This window comes from Protopterus annectens, chromosome 13.part0 (genome assembly GCF_019279795.1).
Source record: "Protopterus annectens isolate FY-2018-M chromosome 13.part0, PAN1.0, whole genome shotgun sequence".
Taxonomy (NCBI): domain Eukaryota; kingdom Metazoa; phylum Chordata; order Ceratodontiformes; family Protopteridae; genus Protopterus; species Protopterus annectens.
The window spans coordinates 957,293,198-957,320,768 of NC_056747.1; the positions used below are offsets into that span (position 1 = coordinate 957,293,198).

The 27,571-nt window shown below is 37.2% G+C and overlaps 1 protein-coding gene across 4 annotated transcripts in view; it reads left to right on the top strand.

The window, feature by feature from the left end:
* LOC122787814 (signal transducer and activator of transcription 5B-like) overlaps positions 1-27,571 on the top strand; it is a 2,227,565-nt gene that overhangs the window by 2,088,228 nt on the left and 111,766 nt on the right. For all 4 annotated transcript variants that reach the window (XM_044054718.1, XM_044054719.1, XM_044054721.1 and 1 more), the window contains one exon: positions 20,635-20,686. In XM_044054718.1, coding sequence (XP_043910653.1) covers positions 20,635-20,686 — 52 coding nt within the window. The remainder of the gene's footprint in view (positions 1-20,634; positions 20,687-27,571) is intronic.

Below are 27,571 nucleotides of genomic sequence, written 5' to 3' on the forward strand. Positions count from 1 at the left end.
TTAGCTTGGCAGGTGACGTGATGGTCAACAGAAGGCAACCTAAAAGACAAAAAAAATGTTTTAAGATACTCTGTATTAACATTTTTATTCTAATATTTGGATTAGTATCTCATGAAAAGTAGGTCATGGCTTAGGAAAAGTGACATCCAGTCAGCGTACTTATTAGCCAGTAACTGAATTTTACTCAAGTTGGCAACATCCCTTATTTGGATCTGCACACTTTGAGATGATAGGATAGTTACTCTCACTGGGGGAATATACAGAACTTGATTTAATGAAGAGTATTTGAAAGAGGTTATGAAAAACATGAAATATTTTACTGAAAGTGGTTATGAAAAATGTGAAACATTTTACATATTTACATTAATAAAGTGAAATTAATTATGATGTGTTAGAAATATACTGCTAGACACATTTAAGTGAGACAGCCATAGGTTCATGTATAAGTTGTTTGTTTTGAGATGTATTGCATTATTGTAGCACTAAACCTAATATCTCACAAACTGTAGGTTGTGTGCTAGGAGTCAAGGTGCCTTCTACAAACTGACATGATTTGTAGGCATACGCAGTGAAATGGTCATGATGAAATATTCAAGTCTCACTGGAGTTTTAAAAGAATGACTGTGCCATAAACACAATATTTTCTTTCAGCAGTGTATATTTTATTCCCTAGACAACTATCCCCATACTTTTGCATATTAAAAAAAGCATAACTTAGTCGTCATGTCATCTCTGCATTTCATTACCAGTCAAGGCTCCTCAGAACATAACATGGTAGAACTGAATGAAATTTCATACTGTAGGTGCACCATTTCACTTATCAGATCTGACAATCTGACAGTTTTTTTGTCAAACCTAATCTGATCTTCTCCACCTCATCCAGCCCCATCAACTTTTAAGAAAAGCATCCGGACTAGCTTTACCTCTGACTAGGCACTCTATCAGTAGAAACAACCCCTTATTATTGTTATGCCATCACTAATAAATATCAGACCAAATTCCTGTAGGAATTAAATACAAAGAGAATGTGAAACAGTGTTACCTCTTACTAGGTGTTGTATCTTGAGAAATGAGCTCTTTACACAGCTACTACTGAATATTAGAGCAAATTCTTGTAGGAATTAAGGCATCCAAAACAGTGTTACCAGTAACTAGGTATCCTATTTTGAGAAACAACCCCTATGGCTCTTTACGCGGGTACTGCTATCAGACCAGATTCTTGTAGGAATTAAATTTAATGATCACTCTTTCAAAGTTAAAAAAGACAGAGTTAAACACCGTTATTTTAAGTCTTCATTATCTTCTTGAAATATTTTTGCTTATGACTCAGTTGAATTCTGTGCTGTTAATTCACAACTAACTGTATCAAACACATTGTGCTGCACAACAAGTTTAATAAGACTAGGCTGGTAGAGAAGTACCTCATAATCCATCATCATCATCAATACAAACCTCTGTCTTTCTGCAGTGGTTGTCTAATTAAACTTATTCTGTTTTATTCAACAAATTACTGCCTCTCATTAGAATACTGTGAAAAGTTACTCACATTTGTAATGCCCCGTTACAGAGCGATTCCGATAACATACTTTTCCAAGGAGTTGAAACCCACTCCAGTCAGCATTGCTACGCTTGGGGCTCACTCTTTTCCCCTGCCCTGCCCCGCCCCCAATTTCCACCTACCTCCAGCTTTTTTAACATTATCGAACTGTAAACCCCTCCTCTGTCACACTTCTCCAGTCACAGAAGCTAATTACCACAAACCACCCTACTGATCCTTTTAGCATACAAAATTAACTTGCCTTCCTTGGCCAGTCACTCCCCATAACTAATCTTCCTTAACCTCTTTCCTGTATTCACTTTAAATGCCTCTAGCCTCTCATTACAAAGCTAGCTGCAGTCATCAGCATCATCTACCGTAGCACTCATCATTACACTTATTTACACTTTTTTCTCTCTAGTACTAAATTACACAGTAATCTTTCTCCGTCATCAGTCTCAACAAAATTATCATCCTTTCAGCATTTCATGGCTTCATGCTATTGTCTTGCCTAACCTTCTGTATATTCCTGTCTCTCACCCATCTAACCTCCTGTCGTAACTCAGAGATTCTAAATAATATCTTGCCGATTATTCCTATAAATAAAAACCTACTTCACTCCAAAAAGCTCCCATTATAACTGCTAATATCTTCAGTAATGTCCCACATCTCTGTTTCAAGTTGAAAACATTTAACCTACCCTGTAACTAGCCCAAAATAAAGCAAACTGGCAAAATATATTCAAAAAAAGAACCTCAAGTATTTTTGGTGTCCTTAAGTCACCCAACCTCCCAACAACCTTATATTGTAGCCCATCCTGCATAAACTGCATCACCGCCCACCCTCACTAGTCAGCTAACTTTTATTGGCATAAATGTCAGAAGCATTAGAAATAAATTATCATAATTGCATTCATGGGTTTCTCTTAACATGCCAGATATTCTGCCCACAACCAGAATTTGGTTAAAACAAAACCTATCCCACATTGAAATAACACCGGCTGGCTACAACATATCATGTAATGATCATCTCAACAAGAAAAGGTTGTGAAGTTCCAATAATTTACCTAAGCCAATACTACTTAAAACCTTATAATGCTCACGTATCACAATTTTAAAATGCAGAAATCCTAATCTCCTTCCTAAAACTTAAATTCAAGCATATGTGCATAATTGCCGTATATATTACCCCTAGTAAAAATATTGATACCTTAGAAGAAATACTTCTCTGGACCTCTGCCTCCATCTCACATGAAATAATAATGTTAGGGGATGTTAGTGTAAATTGGCTTAACCTTAGATCAGCCTTTTCCAAATCATTTATCAATCTGCTTGGCTTTAAGCAACTTGTAGAAAGCCCCACATACTGCAACAAAAGTAAAGTTCTTTATTGGATTGAATCCCAGTATCAGAGCTTGCTAAATTCCCTTTATCTGGTACTCTGCTAGACTCTATCAACCATCTTCATCCATCTACTAAGCGGTACTGTCATCCCTCCCTCCTCAAACAACAACTTTATAAATCATTATGCAACCTAACTAACTTCAACCCACACCCTTTCAGTACCCTTCTTTCCTCAGTCAATTGGAACATATTAAAAGCTCTAAAATTTAACTCATTCTTCTTTGATGTACTAAATAGCTTAACTTCACTCAGAAACAAAAGGATAAAAACAAAAATATTCACAGTGGCTGGGCAAACAAATGAAAAAACTCAAAGTCAGAGACAAAGCCTGAAAGATGTATCAGACTTCAAAAACAGCACAAAACGTCCACCACTATAGAATCCTTCGCAATCAGGAACAGAACCAAATAAAATCTGACAAAACTATTACTGCGATATTCAGAACAATAGTAAAAACAATCCAATAAAGTTTTGGTCATTCGTTAAAGAAACTTTGAATCCAGGACAAAAACAAAGTCCTAGTCCATTCCTTAATAGTTCATTATTTGATACTGCCACTCAATTAAATACTTATTTCATCAATACCATAGCCTCTATCACCATAGATTTTAATATTACAATTCCAAATCAAGCCCAAAGATACTTGTAGCTCTGTTATACCATAAAATATACCCCTACAACTATCATAAAGCAACTCTTAAAAAAAAAAAAAAAAGAAGAAGAAATATCTTAAATTATCATTTATGATGCAGGCAGTCATACATTTATATAAATGAAAACAAACCATATTGACATAATTTTAGTTGCAAATATTATGCATCACAAACCATATTGATATAATTGTAGTTGAAAACATTATACATCACTTATAATCTATCCAGTCATTGTCAGTCAAACATTAGATAGCTCATTCAAATCCTGCCTTCTTTTAATCATTTGTTCTCGGCATATATTGTGCCTAATATTCCCATTTTTTTTCCTATGTAATTTGTTCCTACCTTTTTCTAAAGATCCAAATTCCAGTTGTTTTATCTCTGTTAATATCTTTACTACTATTAGTAAAGTTAGTTTAGACTTTGATTTCCATTTTCTAGTAATTGTATTTTTGGCAGCCATCATAATTAGACTGTCTGTCTACGCTATTCCACTTCTGTGTCATAGCTAAAAGATAATTTCCTTAGTTACCCCAATTTGCTTACCCAGTATCTCTGACAGAGCAGTTTGCAGGGAATCTTTAAAAATTGCCAACTCATTAAACTCCCAGAAAATATATTCCCAGTTACACCTTTCTTCCCATCACATTGCCAGCATATGCTGTCAACCTGAGGAAAGATTCTTTGGATTCTACTTGGGGAATAAAATTACTTATGTAAACACTTCCAAGCAATGATTCTAAATCTAGACTTAGGTGCGTATTTGTAAGACATACACATACCCCCCATTGTTTCTTTGTGAATTGCTTATCCAGTCTCTCTTCCTAATCCTTTCTAACCTCCTCTGATTGACTCTTATAATTGTCATGCAGTATTTTGTATGCTGTACTAGTTATCCCTTTTTAACAGCAGCTTCTATTCTAGATTCTATTAAAACCTCTACCAGTGCTGGTCTTTTGCTTAGGATTCCCTATTTCTTTCTCATTGTCTATACTTTGATATCAATCCTTGATAGGGAAGGCAGTCTGTATCCTGCAGTCCAGATAAATTCTTGGCCTCTTCCCATTTTCTATTACCTTTTCTCTCTCTAATTATTTGCTCCCAATACCTTGGTTCATTTACCAGTTTTCTGCAGTAAATTCCAGCCCCTATTGTGTATTATCTATATCAACAAGAAAACAACCAAAACAAACTAAAAAAAAACTTACTGGAAATTCTGCCAGAGAATACACAACCAAGTACGATGAACTGATTTTATTAAAACAAGTAATGAGCACTTTAGTCTAAAAGCATGCAGATTTCTTCAGGTAAAACCAGAACAATTCAAAATTTGCACTTAAATAGCCTCCTTGTCGCATGACACCCATCTAAGCATTGCAAGTATATATTTAAAGCAGTAGTTGTCAAGACAAGTACATGTATTTAAAACAGTATGTTTAAGATATAAAACTGAGAATAGTTGTTACTCATCAGTGACTAATTTTGATAACTAAACTCACATTCACAGCACTCTTAGTGATTGAAAAGGTACTAACTTGTTTTCCTCCTACTACTAACCTTGGCTTCTCTAACTACTTGAACTCTCATTGATACCTTGCATGCCCGCTACACTCAATTCTATAATATTCCCAGATCACACACCAGTGCTATAGTTTCTGCAGCTTTGTCTACCCGACTATGGTGGACCCTGCCCACTTTAATTTGTTCTTATAGCGTACCCTTATCTCTTTTTGTATATTATGCCTGTATACAATGTAAACTTGCATTATGTTGTTATACATTGTAAACTGTATATAAACTGTTATTTTCTCCCCAGGCCTCCACTAAAAATTGGCTCTTTATGGCCCATTGGACTTTCCCAGTAAACAAATGTCACTAAATAAATCACTAAGTTAAACCAGAACATTAGCAAAGGTGATAGACAAATGCTGAAACATTCACCTTAAAAATTAAAAACAGGTGAATTTTTGTCTATTATCTGTATCCCTAATTGCAGTCATCACTATTGGCAGAATCTCCTTTCTCCATTCTCGTGTTAGCTTAGCTCTTAGAATACTTTGTTACTTTATGAATGTAGTATTCTGCATGGTTATTGTTGTTCTCCTTAAGGAACTGCATCCAGAATTCCAGTCTCTCTTTGTTTCTTGAGCTTCCCCCCCTGTGTCATCCCTTTCTACTTTGAATTATAGGTTTCTGGGTTTGCCGTGTATAGGAGCCTTAACCGTGTAGGTCTTAAATACCCCTTCAAACTGCCTTGTTCAATTGGAAGAATCAGCTTATCCCACTTGACAGTTGCTGTTTTTCCCTCCCAGATAAAATCCTTCAACTCTTTATTAATTGCTATCCACAACTTCTCCACTGATTGATAAAAATATGCCAGAGCTGTGTACAACTCTAAAAGGACTAAAAACATTTTAACTGCTTGTATCTTGCTATCCATACCCATGTAACAGAGCTTCCAATTTCTCAGTTTTTCTTTTATCTTTTGTTTAGTCTCTTCCTATATATCTTTAGCTGCCACACCAGAATCCTTTTTAATCCATACTCTTAAGTACTTCATTTTATCATGTCCCCATAAATATGGATATTGCTAGACCAATTCATGTATGGGTGAATAATTTACAGCTATTGCCTTTGTTCTAGCTTCATTAATTTTGTATACCCAAAAAGATTTGAAATTCCCTCAAAATGTTCCACAACACTAAAATGTCCTTTTCTGGTTATATCAGGTATAAAATATCATCTGTGAATAGAGCCAGCTTTTCTTGACTACAATACCAATTATATACTTGAATTTCTGAGTCTCTTATTTTCTTTGCCAATGGTTCTAAATGTAGTGCAAGTAAAGGGCAAATAGGACACCCGTACATGGTTCCTCTGCTCAAACCTTCATATATATATCTTCCTAATCGACCAGGAATGCAAATGCTTCCATTGCCCTGCTCATAAGCTCCCAGCTTACTCTGTCAAATGCCTTCTCTGCATCAAGAGCAACCAACAACAGTGTTTTTCCTTACATTCAGCTTCCCTCTGGATCATCAAATGTTCTGTTAATGTTGTTAGATGTTTGCCTCCCCTCCACAAAATCCTATTGATCCATGTCTATCAGTGTTTGGTGTCACCTTTGCCATTCTTTTAGCCATTATAGACATAAACACTTTATAACCATGGTCTAGGATTGAAATGGGCTTGTATGAAGCTGGATCTGATGGGTCGTTACCCTCATTAGGTATTATAGTCACCACCACTTTCTTCCAGGAAGTTCATGCTTCTTCTCCTCTTAAAATGCTGTTAAACAAAACATTCCACATCTTTATCAGTTTTTCCCTTCTAGCTTCCATTCTTCCACAGGAATACCATTGATTCCTGGGGACTTTTCTGTTAATTGATTATACATCACCATTTTTTTCTCATCTCCTCCTATCTTAACTATTAGTAATTGAGCCTCATATACCTCTGACTTTGGCATATTTAATTCTTCCATAAGCATTTCCATTTGTACATTTTCTTGATCTCCATATTTCTCTGCTATAAATTTCCAAAATAGTTTTAGTACCTGTACAGGATCTCTTGTTATCTTCCTTGTTATAGGCTCCTTAAGCTTGGCAACAACCCTTTCTACTTTCTGTTGCCTGAGTCATTGCGCTAAAAGTTTTTGTGCTCTGGCATTATCATTAAAAATCGTTGCTCAACACCAGTCTTTCTAAACTCTTTCATATTATCAAGGTAATCCTTTATTTTCTGCTTAACCCTCTGTAGTTTTTGTTCTTGTTCTTTGAGATTCCTCCTGTTCTGCAATACTTGAGCAATTGTTAGTCCCTCTAAATAATTATTGTTACTTCTTAACCATATCTCTCATTTTTTTATTTCCACCCTATTTTTAAACTCCACTTTAATTTTATCCCACTCATTTGCTATATTTTCAAAAATAAATGTATATCTTTTCTAATAATTCCTGAATAATTTCTACTACCCATTCCTTAAATTCTTCTTTTTTCAACTGATAGGTAGGAAAGTGCCAGTGTCTCATTTTTCTTTCATTACCCTGTATTTTTATTTCAGTTGTTATTGGCAAGTGATCTGAAATAGTTATTGGATGCATATCAAAACTTTCAATTATGCACATGTTCTGTGAAATGTCAGTTCTGTCTGTCCCAGCTCAGTTTTTGTATCTTGGGGAAATATGTAAATTCACTCTGAAGTCCTACTACTGAATTCACAGCTTCCATATCAAATATTTTTATGACTTTCTTCAAAACTCTACCCTCCTTTGTTATATTTTCCCTCCTGGGTCCCCCAGACACATATTCCCTGCTGAAAATCAAATTACAGCTCCTACCTATAAGTAGTATTCCGTGCTGAAAACTGATTAGTTTTCCCAGAATTTTCTTAAGCTACATTATAACAGTTTTAGGTAAAATAATAAATATATGCCAGTGTAATCCTCCTCCCTTGCCAGTAGCCCCTTAGTACTTCATATCTACCATTAATATACTTTTTAGTATCTTCTATCACTATTTGGACCTCTTCTTGCAGTTAATATAAGTGCTTCTGTTTTCCTTTGTCCCAGGTATTCCACTGAATAACCTTACGAAAAGCCTTTATCAAATTCACATGTTCATTTCTTTCCAAATGTGTCTCCTGTAGCATAGCCATTTGTACTCTACATTTTTAAATATAGTTTACTACTCTTTTGTTGTATATATTTGTGAGACCGTTAACATTTAAAGGTAATATCAAAAGGGTTATTATGTTAAAAAGTTAATATTCCTACCTTTTATTTGTAACAGCTTTTTATAAGTGGAACACACCAAATCCACTGGATACACCACACAGAGATGTCGACTGTTGTAGCAAACTTCTTTATTGAAAACAGGAACACACAAGCGCTTTCACGTAGCTGTACTACGCTTCTTCAGGTGTAGTAAAACATAAATTTGAACAGCCATTTATACAAAGATTTTTGGCGCTCAAACTTAACTAATTGAAGCACTAATTAAATAATTGTAACATTCATCATGAGCTGGTTTAAAGGGACAACATTAATAAATTCAAATGAAACAGATGAAAAATCAATAAAAGCATTTAAAAATATTTAAAATGCATGAATAAACACAGTTGGCATGAGAAACGCACTCAATGCGCCTTAAATAAACTGTGCTGCTGCAAAGAAATGTAGCATGCTCTACTACAAAGCTAACAGTACACTCCTGCTGGCAAGCCAAGGTCACTATAAAACAAAACAGTAAGTGCCCGTGATCAAGATACATACTTTAGCCCACGAGCCAAAATACTTATAAAACAAAACAAAAATATGAAACACAGCGATATCACTGATGGAGTTAGAATATGTATAATAACTCTGTAATTAGAGTCGCTAAGCCAAGCTCATCCTGAGTTCCTTATCATAAAACATCCAGTTAAAAAACATCCAGTTAAAATGCAAAGCGAATATATCAAACAACACCAAAGATATATGGTGTGGTGTTGTGTGAAGACGGATGATATTGCCAAAACTCCACTACCAAACAGAATACCCATACAGTGACTATTCGTCAAGAGAACAGCAATATATTGTCACTATTAAAAAGTGCAGAACATAACGATTACTAAGAACAAATTGGTACAACCATCTCTGCGGCGAGACATCAAAAAATATATAGTAGCCTAAACTACAGTTGCAAAATATCCTAAACTAACGTAGCAGCTTTACCTTTCAGATAGTAAAGATGAAGCTTTTTATAAGTATCTAGTTCCAACTTTTGTGGTGCATGTACACGTTTGGCAGGTTGACCTTTTATATACACTTGTTTCTTGTCATATCCATTCGAGCCTGTGTTACATCTTGCAAAACTTTTTGTTTTATTGAAAGCCCTCGCACAAAAAAACAAATACACCCCCAAAAACCTATTAACATAATATTAACACACAAAATTATGTGCATCTTCAAATATTGATGTTTTGCCTTCCTAATAGGGACAATTGTCCCAGACTGACAGCCACACTCATAGACTTGGGTTAACCTAAAAGGAATGTTATCCATGCTAAGAAGCCTGTGCTTCTATTAAGTGCTCTCTGGTTTTGTCTTGTCTTTATAGCTCTCCTAGAATGAGAAAACACTTGAATGATTTCAGAAAACATGATCTCCTAGCCATTGAAAGAAAGCCGTTAAAAGAAAAGTATTCTGTTTTTATTGTTCTTTATCAGATTGTCTCCATGGAGATTGAGAACCAGATACCAGAGTTGCTTCTACAAGTATTTATTTATTTATTTGTTAGAGAAGAGTTTTATTATATTCCGTTTTCTTTATTTATTTGCCTTCTTTTAAAACTTGTTACTAGATAAAGCGAAGAGCCTTAATCCAGTCAATTCCCCTATGCAAGAATGAGAAAAAGCACATCATTTTTTCTTGTATCATATTCTTTTGAACAGACTTTTCTTCTTTTTTTTTTTTTTTTTTTTTTTTTTTACATTGCAGTGCCTACATTTCATAAAGCTGAACAGGAGAAAGAGAAAAGAAGGATAAATGGGCACCTGTTTACTTTAGTATCCCCATTACACTTTAAAGGACAACAATGGTATTCTATAATTGCATGCTCAACTTTGTCTTTTTTCTCCCCATTTACTGTCCCTGCTATGAATAAACAACAATACAGCATTTAAAATATTTTAAATTGACTATTTCTTTCCACTAGAACAATACCTTACCGTACTGTGGTGGTTTCATTTTCAAAAAACTTTTGTCCCTCCCTGAAAAAGCTTGCTGCAGTCTCCAATTCAGTGATGTCATCAAGGCCACTGAATACAGGTAGCTTTCTGGCCATTTCCCTCCCCAAACTGACATAACCACTACTGTCCTAAAAACCCACCCGTGCAGTGAAGTCACAGCTCCCTAGTCCTTCCCCTACCCATACAGAAAGTAAAGGCTAGAACAAGGAAATAGTGCACAAGTCAAGTCTCCTGCTGCGAGCTGTCAGTCACAGCAGGAAACAGCTGAAATTACCCTTAGCACTTTGACAGCTTAGGGAAGTTAGGTGTGAAGGGGCGTGGGAGATGAGTCAAAGTAGTTCAATTCAGGCTTCATAAAAGACTAGAGTTTAGCCATTCTAAAAAGAAGCAGCAGTAAAAAGCACTTTAAAAGTCTGTTCTGTGGCATTTGCACTGTTTGTGTTTTAAGTAGTCATTGAATGGCATGAAGTGTTATTTAAAACTAACTGAATGAAAGACAGCAAGTGTGTGCATGTAAAATCAATGCAGTGGCAGGAGCTTTAGGAAGAAAAAAGCTTGCATGATGTAATTTTTTTTTTACAGACAAGCACTGCATTATGGGTTACCTAGAGGCAGACTCAACAATCAGAATTACTTCAAGATGCCAGACCTCATATGGTCAGACACGGAAATTATGTATAAACATCTTTAAAAATCTGTAAATGGTCCCAGAGTGGTGTTAAAATGTAGGAAACACCAAACCATGATGAAATAAATATGTTTTTTTCAGTCTGTGGGGTGCGGATCTCCTTTAAAATAACTGAGAAAACTTTACATTATGGCTTGCAGATGTCATGCACTATACAAATATTACTGTTAAGAGCAAATGTTTGTTTTACTTACAGTTAACTCTTTCCTTCCTTCCTCATCCCCTCTCCTAAGTGTTCCTCAAAACATTAATGACATGAAGTAAAGCATATGCTTTAGAGTCCCCTGCAAGTTTAACAAAGTCAAAAAAGTCCAGTATTTCCAGATTTTCTTGTTCTGTTGTTCTGTAATACTTCACAAATATAATTAATGCTTTATAATCCCACATTTATTTCTCAATTTGATTTGCTGTTTTTTCTATTTATCTCCATCTCCTAAATCCAGTCGCTCCTTCCTTTCCAACATACTCTCGGTTCTTCTAGTCAACTTTTGTGCTTTTTTCTTTCTCTCGAGCATTTTCCGTTAAAACACAGGAAAAGGTTTCATTGGCACAGTCTCTCTCTGGTTTTTATTACCAGAACAAGAAGCAGAATCTCCTTCTGTTTCACAGGTCACTTTTTGTTGGACAAACTTTTGTATTTCCTCCTTAGCATGTTCTGCATCAAAAATGATTCTGTTCCTCCAGGAAAGAATATTTTGAAGATAGCTGGATACAGCAGTTTGAATCTCACGCTTGCTTCTCGACATTCCCTGATTAGTGGAATAAATTTACTCCTGTTCTGCCTGTACAGTGAGTGATCATTTTCCACAGTCTCCTGTCTTCCACTTTTAGTACTTTGTCCTTCTGCTGGTAGGATTGCATCTTTACTATTAAAGGTCTAGGTTGCTTTCTCATAGGTTTGGAGCATACATGTGATGTGCCTTTTCAGTTAACAAGTCCTGCTGTGGAATATCAGTCCAGAAGCTTATTTGTGCTTTCATAAAATTAATACAGTCTTTTCCTTCCAGCTTCTCTGGCACAGCAGAAAATCTCAGGTTTTCCCTGTGTGCTCTGTCCTCTAAATTCCTATTAGTTTTTGAAACATCTGTTCTTGAGCAGTCTCGTATTCAGCCAGCCTTTTCTTAATTTCAACCTCTGATTTTTGCAGTTTTATCACCTCATTTGAATATCTGTTTAAAGCTACTTCCATTTTATCCAACCTTTTGTTATTTGAGTTGATATACACTGTGTCAGTGTTTTGCTTATTTTAATCAACTCAATACATTTGACTCCTTCCTCTAGGTTACTGGAAGTCATGTCTTGGACCAAAGCAGGAGCTTGCACTGCTTTTTGCAGAACAGCTGCAGGATTATTCAGTGTTTTTTCCTCACCTTTTGTGGTTGATTTTCTTTCAGGCTCTCTGAATTTTTTTTTTTTTTGCTGGCATCAAGGCAGTGCACTGACTAGCCAGTTACTGAAATGTACCCAAAATAATGAGTTTATTGGCTCTGTCTTGTCGAGTCTGTTTTCACACTGGGAAAGCTGAAATTAAGCTTTTACTCAATGTGCAACCATCTTGAAAGTCCCATAATAAAACAACTCTTAAGCAAACTCAAGTCATGTTTGCTTTCTCTCTCTCCCTAGGTAACATACCTAATGAATTTCTTAAAATATCAGAAAATTACATAGCCTGTTCACTATCTATACTTAGGTCTGTACAAGAATCTCATGTTCCACTACTGTGGAAAAAATCTGATATCATCCCACTCCATAAAGGTGGAAATTCTATAGAATTCTCATATTTTAGACCAGTGGCAATGTTATCCCCTCTTTCAAAAATATTAGAAAAGTACATCCAAAAACGGTGTGCAAGTTACTTTGCTGAAGAACAACTATTTGCTCTTAACCAACACAGCTTCCGACAATCCAGCTTGCCTGGCTACACAGAGTCAAAAATTTCTTAACAAATAATTTCAGAATCACCTTGGTAGCATATCTCCTGCCATATCTGCTGTATGGCACCCCTATCCTGACAAACCTTCAGATTTTACTCGCACTAAAACTTGAACAGTGCTATAGTAAAGTTTCTAAATTTGTAGCCAGTACATATTTCAAACCCATCACTGCACAGTTACTGAAGAGATTACATTGGCTTGAACTACATAAATATTTAAAATACAGATACTTTCGACCTACAGTCTAACACATTTTCCTACTTCCTATTCTGCCTTAAAAACAATTTTGCAGATATAGCTCCCCAGTCGGCCACTTAGATTCAGTGACCAATGGCCATGCATAAATATTCCAAAACTGCAGGACATTCTCTGTATTTCTATTTTACAGCTTAAGCGTGGAACTCAATCCCTATATCCATTAGGGTAGACGTCTGTCTTCAGTCTTTCATATTGTCAACAAAAGAATTTTAACTGATATCGGTCTCTGATCCTGTTCCACACGTGCTTAATATAAACTGTGATATCTATTACTCAAAGCACTTTCTTACTATATCTTATACTATCTTTTATCTGTATTTCATATCTTATATCATCTTTCTTCCACATTATTTTCTACTTTATCACTACAGATGTTTTACTGTTCTGTGTAATACAACATTATAGTACATTTACAACTATCTATATAGCTACTTATTACCTTACCTACTTACTGTTTTCTCTTCTTGTTTTACCTAATCACTTCATCTGCCTCTTCTTTGCTGTGTATATTTTATAATCCTAATAATTCTCCTTATTTTAATGAGTTGGAAACTTCAAATAACTAATTCTGATTCGTCAAAAGTGATTAGTGCATTTCATTCATAGGGTTATAGGGGTTTTCAACCAGTGTGCCACGGCACACTGATGTGCCTTGAGAGGTGTACAGGTGTGCCACAAGATTTTTTAAAAAGATAGTTAGCCTTTTAAAACTTAAGGATTACTTCACTCACCTGCTGTTTCTGCCACCGAAAATGTCCATCCACAACCTACCAAAACCCACTTTGCCTCCCTTTTATTTCAGATTAATTAATTTCAAGAATTATCAAATTATCACTAAGGCAAGGTACTGTGGGACAGATTTTCCGACTAGCCCAATTACACATGGGTACAAAACACGACACTGCCATCTTCAGTGTGCTCAAGGACAATAGGCCCCTATTGGTGGAGGGGACTAGCAATTAGCATAACTTGTCTTGGGATTCCTTCATCAGTATTTGTACAGATGGTGCACACTCCATCTCATGAAGTGCAAAAGGATTTGTTACACTGTCTCCAAAAAAGAATCCTAGAATTATTTGTACTCCTTGTTTTCTCCACAGAGAAGTACTAGCATCAAAATCTGAGCTGAATAAAGTACTAGACAAGAATGTCACAACTGTCAGTTATATAGAAAGCAGGCCATTGCAATCAAGATTGTTTGCAGCACTGTGTTTCCCAATGGAAGCTTCTCACATGCAGTTGTTATTCCATACAGAAGTTAACATTCCATACAATATTAACAACAATGAAATAGCAGACCCAGATTACATTATATGAAAAGACAGGAAATTTAGAAAGAGTGGATGAGTTAGCTATATTATTTAAAAATCACCTAATTCTAGACCACATAGACATAAACATTCCTGAATTTGACAATGCTGAACTTATCTTTCCAAATTAAAAATGAATCCCCCAAAAACACATTAATATTACTGGTTGTTATATCTCACCAGGAAACAATATCCCCACTCTGGAAAACATACTGCTCTGGATATCCAATTTTCTACCACAAGAAACCATTCTGATGGGAGACTTCAATATAGATTGGCACTGCCCCTCATAAAATCCATCTTCCCTTATAAACCTCCATGGGTTTACTCAACTCATCACCTCCCCTACAAGGGCTGATCAATTTTCCAAGACACAGTTTATTCTTGACTGGATTTTAGTTAACAGCCCCTCTCAGGCACCTCAGTCAGGTTGTCTGCCACACAGTCTAAGTGACCATCAGACAACCTTCCTTCTTAGGACTCTGACTCACCAAGTCATCCAATCCACCTTCAGCTTAATCAGAAACAAAAAAAAAAATTCAGCTTAAATAGCTTCACCACCACTCTAAATAGTTGTAACTGGGAGTCTCTCAAACAGTTACCTCTTGATGACCCAGTTAACTCATTCAACAACACATCCTTAGACATACTAAACTCTATGCTCTTCCTAGAGCTATCAGAGTAAAATCTAAATATGCACCCTGGCTAACTAAAAAAATGTAGATTCCTACTCAAGGCTAGAGACAAAGTCTGGCAACAATTTCAAAAAAACAAAACACAAACAACTAAGCAAACATGTCTAGAACTTCAGAATAAAACAAAAAAAAATAAAATTAGACAAACTCAACTCTTACCAAAACATCCAAAATAACCATACAAAAAAACCCAAAAAATTCTGGGCAGCAGTTAATAACATACTTCAACCAGGTAAATCCACCACCCCGGCCGCAACAACAACCAGCAATTATGATAATATTGCAACCCAGTTTAATAAATTCTTCACAGGAACTATCCAATCCCTAGCAAACACTCAAGGCTTTGACAGTAACCCTACCCCTCTTGTCCCCCAGAACAGCACCAAATCCCAAGACTCCACCTCCCACTTCAAACTACACCCAGTATCTGTAATAACTATAAAAAAAACTTCAAAAACAAACCAACAACTCTAGCCACTGAAAACTTTCCAGCAGAATTTCTACAAAGTGCAACTGAAGTAATAGCCTACCCAGTAGCAATACTCAAACTGTTCAGTATCTGAAAGCCACATACCCGTGATATGGAAAACCTCCAACATTTTACCACTACACATGGGAGGTAATTCCACTGAACTCACCAGTTATCTCCCAATTGCAATTCTATCTCCCTTATCCAAAATACTATAAAGAGTTATGCACACACAACTAATGGACTACCTTCTCGCACACATACTATCAAACACCCAACATGGCTTTCGTCCCTTTCACAGCACCACCACAGCATGACTATCCTTTACTAGCACTGTTAACCACCATAGAAACAACGGAGAATTTGTATCAGACATATTTTTTTTACTTATCTAAGTCCTTTGACATGGTCAATCACAATAAACTTATCAATATTCTCTCCACTCTAAAACCTCAACAATTCCACTATTACATGATTTGAAAGCTGTCTAACAGGGCGACTGCAAGCTGCCAACCCCAACTCTTTCCTCTTCTTCCAGTCTCGTTAGGGGTTCCACAAGGCTCAGTCCTTGGACCACTACTCTTCTCTCCATTCACTAACCACCTCAGGACTTCAGCACCACAAGCCTCTGTAGTACATTGCTCTAATGACTCCACCTTAGTATGCATTCCCCCCACAACAGAAGACCTCCACATCCAAGATTCCTTTCTGTCCCTAGAAACCTGGCTCACTAGCTCCCAGCTAATTCTAAATCTCAGCAGAACTAAGCTCCTTCTTTTTAGCCTAACCAGATTCCTCTCATCTTCCCAGTCCTTTAATATCTTTTCCAGGAACAAAATTATGATCACCCCAAGCACTCACACTAAACTGCTCGGGGTAGAAATTGATAACCTGAAATTCGATATTCACATAGCCCAAACCATCAGAAAGGCTCACAAGAAAATAGGTCTCCTATATATACACAGTTTCTTACAAATAACATGAAAGTTACCAGAGCCCGCACACACCTCCTATCAACCCTCCTCTATGCCTCCCCAGTATTAACCAACCTCCGCAAAATGGACCTAAACCAACTGGAATCTTGCTATAATAAAATAGCAAGATTTGCCACTGGAGCTTTACATGGATCACATCACTGTACAGCACTAAAACCGCTCAATTGGCTCAAATTCACACAACTTCTACACTTTAATCAACTAACCTTTGCCCACAAAATTCTCCACCAAGCTAATAAAACCCCTTCTCTCCAAAAACTCATGCAGCCATATATCTCAGCCCGATCTCTTCACTCCAGTAACCAACACCTTCTAGATGCCACCAAAGCCAACAATTTAGCTGGGAAATCTCTCTTCTCTAACTATATTCCTAAAATGTGGAATAAGCTGCCAACCCCAATAACTTCTAACAGCTCTCTCTGACAATTCAAAAAGCTCCTCAAATCACGCCTAGTGGATATCTGGCTATGATCTTGTTACTCCCCTGATTAGGCCTTCCTGATTTCCCAAACAATTTTCTACCCTCTTTATTTAAATAACATGATATAGTAACCTAATCTGTTAAGTTTATAACCTCCTTTATCATTTCAATCACACCTGTAGCAACTACATCTGTAGGTATATAACCTGAATTATTTCAGCTGCAACTGTAGCAATATGAGCTATGATGGGACTTTGTTCCATGATATGAAATATATGTTTGCTACTTTTGTATTTGCCATCAATATTGTATCCTCTATGTTTGTTAAACTGCTGAAATGTTTGTAACTGGAACTCTATGTATGCTAGTATATGTTGACATTATCCTTGTAACTGGAGCTTTTCTACCCGGACCTCCACTGAAAAGGGATCCTGTGTCCAGTTGGACTTTCCCAGTAAACAAATGTAAAATAAACTAAATAAAAAGAAGTTAGGTTGTTATCTCGTGGTCAAGTTCTGTTAAGATTTTATGAACTAAGAGGAACTTCTAACTTTTTTGACAACTCAACAATCTCAGTTGATGAGCTTTGATGCAATAAGGTTGCATTTTTTTCTGATTTGTTTCAATCTTTGAACACATGTATGCGAGGAGGCTGTGAAAATGTTCTTACCTCTACCAACAAAATTTATGCTATCAAAGAAAAACTAATGCTTTTGGAAGAAAGAATCAAAAGAGAAAATACAGTAGAAATGTTTGAGCTAACGAAAAGTTGGAAACTGGATGGAAGTCTTATAGATCTAATTTTACAAACTTTAAGATTACTTGTTATAAATATTGGAAAATATTTTCCCTGAGTTGACATCTTCCTTGGACTGGATAAGAGATCCATCTTAAATGCATGCAAACTGTCAAATTTAAATATTACAGAAGAGGACGAGTTGACAGAGATAAGAAATGACAGAGGATTAAAACTTAAACATACAGCAAGGGATACTACTTCATTTTGGTTATCTCTTAAAAGTGAATTTCCCAATATTGCAAAAGAAGCAATAGAAGCACTTCTTCCTTTCTCCACGCCATATATGTGTGAGTCGAGCTTTTCCACAATGAATAATAAGAACAAAAAATAGATTGCAGCTGGAAACCATGGAAGAAGATTTAAGAGTATGCCTGTCTAAAGTTCAGCCTTGCACAAAAGACATTCTAAAGCAATGTAAAGCTCAGATATCTCATTAAATATTAAATACAAGTAAAAGAGGAAAAGATTTTTTGAAGCAATCTAAATTATACCTTTTTTTTTTTTTGTCAGGCAAAAAATATAATACATTTTTTGGTGTGCCACAAGATTTTTGCAATTAGTTTGTGTGCCATGAGATGAAAAAGGTTGAAAATCTCTGGATTATCCATTTATACTATGGCAAATAGAATGGCCAGATGTGACCTGCCTTTATTCTGTTATCCTACCTGTCTTGTATGTTATGGTTTATGATATTTTACATTTTCTTATGTATAATGTAATGGATTGTGTTCAGTAATGTTGTAAAATGTAATTTATAATCTGGAATATTTCTCCTTGGGCCTCCCATGAAGATGGGCACTTCCCAGTCAGACATTTTCAGTAAACAAATTGTTTTGTTTGTGTCTTTTGGCTTTTCCCGGTTAGGGGTCGCCACAGCGGAACTCTGGTCTGCTAATGATTGGTAGTTGAGTTTTACATGCCGAGTTACCAGCCCTGACGCACACCCTTCAGTGAAGGTGTGCCCATTCATGCATGTCTCCATACAGAAGACGCTTTAGCTGAGAATCGAACCGGACAGCGTCCTACTGTGAGGCGACAACGCTACCGCAGCACCACCACCAAATGTCAAGTTAAAAAAAACAAGAGGAAACACAAATTAAGGTACAAGGTATCTGTAAAGCTTTTTTTGTTTCATACCCACTGATGAGGTGAAGCTATTGAGGCTCAGAATTCACAGCTTTTTGAATGTGCACTGTGGTGGTGGTGCTGCGGTAGCATTGTTGCCTCACAGTAAGACGTTGTCCTGTTCAATTCTCAGCTAGAGCGTCTTCTGTGTGGAGACATGCGTGAATGGGTGTACCTTCGTTGAAGGTTGTGCATCAGGGCCGGCAACTCGGCACGTAAAACTCTACTGCCAATCATTAGCGGACTGGAGTTCCGCTGTGGCGACCCCTAACCGGAAAAAGCCAAAAGACACAACAACTGTCAGTTAATCAAAGCTTGCATTCTTTCTGTCCTATGGAGAGGACACTGTCAGAGCTTCATGGCATGAGAACTGTGGTCTATTCAAGAATAAGAACTTTGCATCAGTTTCCCAGTTACTAGAGTGTTCTTCATTTCTGTCTATGCTTTGTAGAGCTGGATTCTACAGGGTTGTATCTCATCTTATATTAGGCAATATGCCAGTAGAATGGTACATTAAAAAGCAGAGAGGAACTTACTCGTTACGACTGTACAGAAAATCCATGAGAGTCCAAGCTTTGGTCTTGAGCAGCAATAGATTGCTGCCTGTTGGATAAGCTAAGCAAGCAAGAACATCCTGATGCCTCACAAGTGATTCTTAAGTTTCTCATTGGCAAAAGTGATATTCAGAAAGTGGAGTCACCGGGTTTGTGATATTTAACCTCACTCACAAGTCTCGGAGTACCAATCTCTTCTTCATGTTCTTAGTGGCTATGGAGATGTACTTAAATCATTTGCACCTTAAATACTGTTTAAGCAGAATAATGTTCATAAGAAAAGATGATCAACTATGTTTCCTTTGGCAAGAGACACAAAGGTAAAAGGTTTACTTGGCAAGGGCTCTTCAAGTGTTTTTTGTCTTCTATTGTGACAAATATCAAAAATTGCTTAGCTTTCCTAAACCACAGTGTTTCAGAGCTGACGCTACCACAGTCTTCTTCTATAAAGCCTCTTTTGAAGATACTTATGCAGTTACTACCTGGTCTGCCCTGAACACATTTGCAAATCATTGCAAGCTGGTCATGGCCTCAAGGGTTGACATCATTTTTGAAGTCACAGTTTTACAGACAGTATTGCTTAGAGCAGCCAACCAGAAAGAACTGGAGAGAATATTCTGTCTGTTCCTGCATCTAGAACTCTACAGTAACAGATATAAAAGTTATGGATACTCCTCATAATGCTGAATCTGTGAGCAAACGTCTGGACACAGGGAGTATCCTTCCCTCCTTTGCTTTCTTTGTCGTTTATCTTTTGCTTGATTGAAACATAATGCTGTAGCAGTATATTATAGGGATTGTGGATGGGGTTTAGCAGTCTGGGAAAGTTTGGTATGCTGACTAGTCTGAAGTCCTGTAGTCTTGTCTTTTTTCCAGCTTCGCTGTAGTGAGAACCCATAACTTATTTAATACAGCTATGTTATGTTCCTTAATCGTTTCATTTTGTTTCAAATGCTACCTGGTTAATACTGTTATTGATTGACAAACATGATTTAATTTCCAAGCTGCATAGTCCTTTATCCTTGCAAATCTTATGGCTTGTTATTTATTCTCATTTTTTGCAGCTAAACCAGTGGATGGATATGTAAAGCCACAGATTAAACAGGTAGTTCCAGGGTGAGTATACATTTTTTTGTCTAAATTTAGACCACTCTATAATTTTAGAGCTTCACAGAGTCAAGTAAAGTCATTCTTTTTAGTGTTTTCCTCTTTAGTGTATATTTTCTTGTACCCTGAGTAGCTAGCTGCTGATAGATTCCCATTTAACATCACTGCTGTTCAAAGTACTAAAGAAGAAAATGTGATACATGGGTTTGAGTCTCTTATGTTAACATATTGTATAATGAAAAATGATTTAACTTGCCAGGGTTGTCACAAAAAAGGACAAAGCTCCATCTGCAGACAAGACAGCCCAGCATCAATTAACAATATGAGCAGCATAGTGGTTTAGTAGTTTAGATCTGTGGTTTACAGAGCCACAGTGTTGAGTTCAATCCTGATATACAGTCACTGGTAAGTGTATTTTGCATGTATTACGTGTGTCTGTGTGAGTTTTCTCCAAGCACTTTGGTTCTTCCCACCTATCAAAGCATACATATTCATTCCTTTCCTATATAAAAGCATTGTAGTTGATCTGCTGCAACACCCAGTCAGAGCTGAAAAGGGTCCTAGGACCAGTTTTCTTACCCATTTAATCAATGTGTAAATGACAAACCTAGGCACTGGAAAAGCTAGCTGGGGAGGATGATAAAGATCTGTTTGCACTGTCTAACTCATCCTCTGGGAAGGAGGGACCACTTTGTGTACTAACTGATACCTGTCAGAGGCCAGGTGGCAGAGTAATACATAGCAAGGGTTGAGGGTAAGAACCCACTAGACAGCATGTTCATATACTGTAAAGGGCGCAGTAACATATGAGGAAGCACAGTTGCTTGTGGTCTAACCCTGTGGGAGATGCATTCATCCAAGCTTCCATGGAGCAGTGAGTATTTGGCTGCTAGGATAAATGCCATTCCTTGTGGCGTGAATCACCAATATGACAGGAAAACTGATGCACAACAGGCAGTGGGGGAAAGTGTAGTTATATATTTAAAAAATTATGATTTTCTTATACGCTTTGTGTTCTTTTTCTGAATCAGTACTTTATCTTCTTTCTTTGTATGACAGCTTATACTCTTGAAAGGAATGAGATAGTTGTTAGATGTCTGAGTGGAGTGGAGAAGGCCATATTTTCACTCCTTTTTTTCCCCATAGGGTGCAACCTTGTTGATAAGGTGTGATGTTGTTGATGGGTCATGTGATTCATTATTTTTTTTGTATTCTTGTACATGGTATTGCACCAAATAAGTATTCTTTAAAAAAGTATTCTTAAAAAAAAATGTGTATTAGCATATGTGGTATATTTCTTTCTATCTCTTGACAACAATCAAGGAAAAGTTACTTTTTCCAGTGCTTGTTTAAAAAAAAAAGTGACCACTGTGGAAGTTTGTCATAGCCATTTATCCATCTCTACTGAAGTTAACTAAACACTACCGTTGGAGTTCTGCTGCAGGAGTCAAGCCTTCATTGACACAGCTGTGCTGCATGGTTTGATTTTCTTATGTCTTGAACTTCTCTGGCTCCTTCCATCCTGGGAGATTGTTCTTACTGCTTGCTATTCTTTCTAGCTCTAAACCACAGCAGAAGAGGGGGCTTTGGAAATAAGTTGCCACAATTGTGCTGGCACCATATTAGCTTATCCCCAAGAGAACCCTCTGCAGTACACATTTGATTCCTTTTGTCTGTCTCAGTGTGTGGTTGGATGGCCCTTCCATCCACTTCAGTTGTCATGTGTCCTGTTGGTACTACAAGATTATAGTTTGATGTCCATCCAAGTTCAGCTTTCTTGTCTTACAAGAGAAGTTTATCTTCTTGGGGCTGAACTGGTGTTGGGAGGGGGGTAAGGCTAACCAGAGGAGGAAAGGAGATCCCAGTGTGACCCATAACACACAGCACTGATGGAGATCTGCATTTTTCATAGCTCCATGGTGATGTATTAGCTAATTTTAGTGGTGGCTTAAAATTTCCAGTTTGAGTGAAACTGCTGCGTGCTGCAGGTCATGCCTTTATGTATGTATCAACTAGGTGGTTGACCAAGCCAGAATGTCCTTTTCAACCATTACTTGGACTCCAGAGAACATGCACATTATAGTTTCAATACAAGATACAGTGTAATGTACTGGAGAAATGGATAGAAGAGCATAGATAAAACAGATATAGATTTAGATGCAACAAAATTAATATAATAGACAGTAGTATACAAATAGATCAAAATAAAATGTGCATACAATGTACAGATACAGTTCTCTTTTTCCCCATTTTTCTTGTGCGTGCCACTGTGTACATTGTGCAAGTTTTAAGGTAGCAGTGTGGAAGTTGTAGTTATTGTTCTTGTATTTTAACAGGTTGGGAGGTTGTGGTAGGCAGTCCCCCAAAATTATTACATTGAAAACAGGGAATTGTGGGAGTTCAGTGTTGGTTTGCATCACTGTTTGTCAGGGTTGCCATTTTTTTTACATTGGTAAGACGGAAAGGGTTCTACGTCAGCGTATATATGAACATTTATATGCCATCAAGCATAGCCATCTTACTAATCCTTTATACAAGCATACCAGTTTGTTATAACTTTAATAGGTTTTTTTTTGGCATCATTGACAGGGTGCAGAAGGATACCCCATGGGAATTGGGAGAATTTGTCGGCTATGAGAGAATTTTATTGGCAACTCAGACTGAATGCTACTGTTTCCCCTGGTCTCAATTATGGCATTAATTTAATGCCCCTTCTTAAATACAGGGCTATTAATATGTATTAGGTTTATAGTAGTGAGTTAATAATGCTGATGATGCCATAAGAAGGCAGAAACATGTATATCCACAGCTAGAGGGCTTGGCTTTATTCGCCTGAAATTGTCCATAAATAAACTTAAAAATAAAAGAAAAAGTCATGGACATTCATTCAGAATTGCCATTTAGCTGAAACACCCGATATCCTTAAAGGGTAATTTGCATATATCCCATGTTGCATCTGATACAAGAGGTTTAAGGTATCACGCAGTGGAAAGTCTAGCTTTGCTGGATTTTTCTTTGTATTTTTAACCAGTTGGTTTTCCTGTGTGACCTTTTTACTCATTGTTTAACAAGTTTTCAGGTAACAAAACTTATTGATGTAAAAGGCATGGTCTGTTCGTAGAATCCATTTAACCATGGTCAGTAAAGCATATACACTTATTATTTTTGAAGGGATATTTTCCAGAGTGCAATTGCATTTGTTACATTTCAAATTCCAGCAGGCAAAAGCAAGATCTGGAAATGTTTTTCACAAAGTCAGTTTTGAAAGAGGTTGACAGTGAGGTAATTTCTTGATTTGAGTCTCTAAGGCTGTAGTTAGAGGTTTTCATTATTAGATTGAAAGAAAGTAGAAGAAACTTTTATAAATAAGTTGAAGAATGTGGATAGTAAATAAGTAGCTCTTGTCATCAGAAAAAAAACTAGCTTTCTCAAACAATAAAAAATTATGTGTTCTAGAATTAACTAGTAATATCAGTCTACATCTTTGCGTTACAGTAGATTGAATTGTGGAAGTATTTGTGGAAAAATTAAGGGTATATATGGGGAGGGAATGCACCTATTTTGAGAATAGGACATTTTTCTCTATAGCAGTTGTTGATTCTGGTATGAGCAGATTACTTGTTTCTGTACCAGAGTTTGAGCTGCAGAAGGAATTTATTCTGTGTAAGACTGGAGGATGTAGTAGGTTCTATTCGAAACTAAGGTTCCCATGTTGGTTTACCTGTGAAACATGGTGGCCGTAGTGGTGCTAATTTCATTGGATTTCGCAATTTAAGTAAGGAAAAGTTAAGTTGGAGTTTAGTTTGGAGGATAGTTGCAAATGATCTAAGTCAATAAGAAGAATGTTCTTTGCATTTGTGATGCTGACTGGGTGAAGGCCACGAGGAAAGTTATTTAGGCAGAGAGAGAGGAAATACTGGGTCATAGCACAGATCCTTGAGGTACAACAAATGTTTTAAAGAAGCTGCTTATAAGGTTTTAGTCTCATTGAAAACCTGAAAGGTACTTTGGCACAGATAGTTGGCAGACTATTTTTTTTTTAATTATGCAGTTTGTCCCTGTGCCTGCTGATCAGTAAGCTGCCCCAGTCATACTTAAGCTCATTTTTCATTGTTGTCTGGGAAGGGTATATGGGTCTACTTTGTATTATTGAAGTGTCACTTGAAAATCACATCCACAAGATGACTTCTTCGAAAACTTTATTTCAATGAAAACCCAAATGTCCGTGAAACTAACACTTGGCCAAAAAAAAAAAAAAAAAAAAACACCCAAGTGGGGGCCTCACCCCCCCCCCCCACAAACCCTCCAAACTAAGTATACTAACTCTGAGATCACACTATAGTGGGGAATAGGGTAAAGTTCACCATGGTGTCCAAGTGGTTAGTTTGGGAATATTCCCTTGCCCTGATTTTGTGCAATCTATATAATTAGCAGAGGCTGTAGGGAGTGGTGCCGGGGATCTTACTGCCACCCTGCAAAAAATGATGGTTTAGTATGGTTTTTGTTTGTTTTGAGTTTTGCATGTGCCAGGGTTCGTTCTTGATGCATGCATAGCGGGTCGACATTTGTGATTTTAACATACTGAGAAATCTGTTTGGGATATCAGTGAAGACATATATAATACACGCGCACACACACTATATATAGACACACACACGTGCATGTATGTGTGTGTGTATGTGTATGTATATATATATATATATATATATATGGTTTACTCTCATAAAATCGACGTTCACATACCTCCCATTCCTCTGATCATCAGTAATAATGTCGAAAACTGAGAACTCTGCATCTTAACAAGATCGAATTTATAAAACCGCCGAAAACCTTATTTCAAACTACTGAATGGCGCACAAGTTAATGCGATGTCCACTGATGACAAAAATGAATCTGCGAGGAAGATCTGCTAGTCGCAGTAAATAAAATGGAGAAAAAGGGTGGAACTACAAGCCGACACGATTTTAGGGCTACCGGTAGTGAAGACTGTCATTTAAATAGATTACATTGCTAAACAGGTGGATTTATTTCCGGAAATGGTGTACATAACTTGAAGAACTAAGGGGATTACTTTTTGAGTGTGGAAGGGTGAGTAAAACTGATATGTGAGTAGGTAGTTTAAATGTGTAATGTAAATAACAGTATATTAGCAAAAGTTGTAACATATAAAGTTTGTACAGCTCATTATGAGCACTATTTTGTGAATACATATCGCTGTAAGTATTAAATGTTAATTGAACCATGACATCTGCAAGGAGTAATATATTAGATTTCACTAAAATGGGAAAGCATCTTGCTGTAATGGTTTTCCAAATTCTATGTTTTTAAAATTGTATGAGTTGATGTGTATTGTAGTCAGTATTTGACATTGGCAGTAGATACATGAGCATATAGTAAATGTGTGCTGTGACAGACAGCTGTTTGGATAGTCATGCTTAAGGTAAATTGCATAGTAGTAAGACAATTCCTTTCCGCTATAAGCATTATTCCCTTTGTTGAATGAAGCAGTAATAGAGCTGACAGTGATAGTTATAACGTAGTGAAATGCACAATTGAAAAAAATACTGCATCATGTTGTGTACCTGTGTAGGTATAAATTATAGCTGTATACTGTTCTATGTAGTGATTACCAGCAGGCTTTAGTTGGCAGGAAATATGTATTGGATTAGGTATCTATCTGTAATTTGTATCGATAGTATTTGGGAAGGGTAAATGTGTAGTCAGTGCATTTTTAAAATGTTTGTCCATTAGGAGATGTCTTCCATTGGCAATGCAATCCCTTTGCCATGGGTTGTGTTCATGTTACTTGTGATAAATACAAGTTATACAGACCTGTATTACATAGTAGTAATACCATTCATTGTTAGTAATCAAGTTACTGTTGTTGATTTGTAGGTGAGCTCAGGTACTATGTCAGACCGACCGACCGTGAGTTATCCTGGTGTTATTGGCTCATTGTATGGCACTGTGAAATCACAGAAAGGTCGCCCAAATGTCCTTCAAGGATGCATCTGCAGTCCTAACATATGGGTTGTCCTGCCTCAGGCAGCCCTTCGGTCGGCCGGATTCCAAAGTCTGGGTCTGGCCTCGGCTGATGTCGCACTTCACCCGACGTCATAGCTGCTGGGGTATAAAGGCATCAGCCGACGCCATTTTCCTCAGTCTTTCTTGCCGCGTGGTGCCCGAAGCAGAAGCTGTTCGCAAGTGCCGGTCGGTCAGATCCAGAGATTTCTACTATCGAAGACTTCTAAAAAAGCTAAGTACCCCGTTGGGGACTCTTTCTTGCCTCAGCCGATGTCAGACAAAGTAAATAATTGTTTAACTTGTGGGAAACAAATACCTCATAAGGATTTCCACTCTTACTGCCTTCCTTGCTTAGGCCCAGACCACGACATATCAGCTTGTCTAGCCTGTGCTTCCTTCAACCGACGGACGCTTAGACGTCGGTCGGAGTTTGCAGAGGAGTTTTTTGGTCCCGCTTTTGCATATAAAATGCCGTCGGAGACTCCGACTACACAATTAGCTAAAAAGCGCAAGGAAAAGGACCGACACTCGCGGCCCGCGGTTTCGGCTGAAACCACGGTTAGGCCAACCGCTAGTGTCTCGGTTTCGGCTGAAACCGAGTCCTCTGTTCTCCCTTCGGCCGAAAGCATGCCTCCGATAACCGAGGCCTCACAGACCATGGCTGAATCGGCTACTGAAATTACTGCTGCAGAAGCAGGCACCCAGGATTTGTCAGACACTATTCCTTTAGAAATCTCTACCCCTGCACGTGGGGCTGCTAGACCCCCTGCTTCTATGTCTATCAAGGCCTTTTCCAGGGCTAAAGCAGCCAAATCTTCTAAGGCCTTACCTACAAAAGCTCCCTCACACAGGCCTACCTCTAGTTCCCAG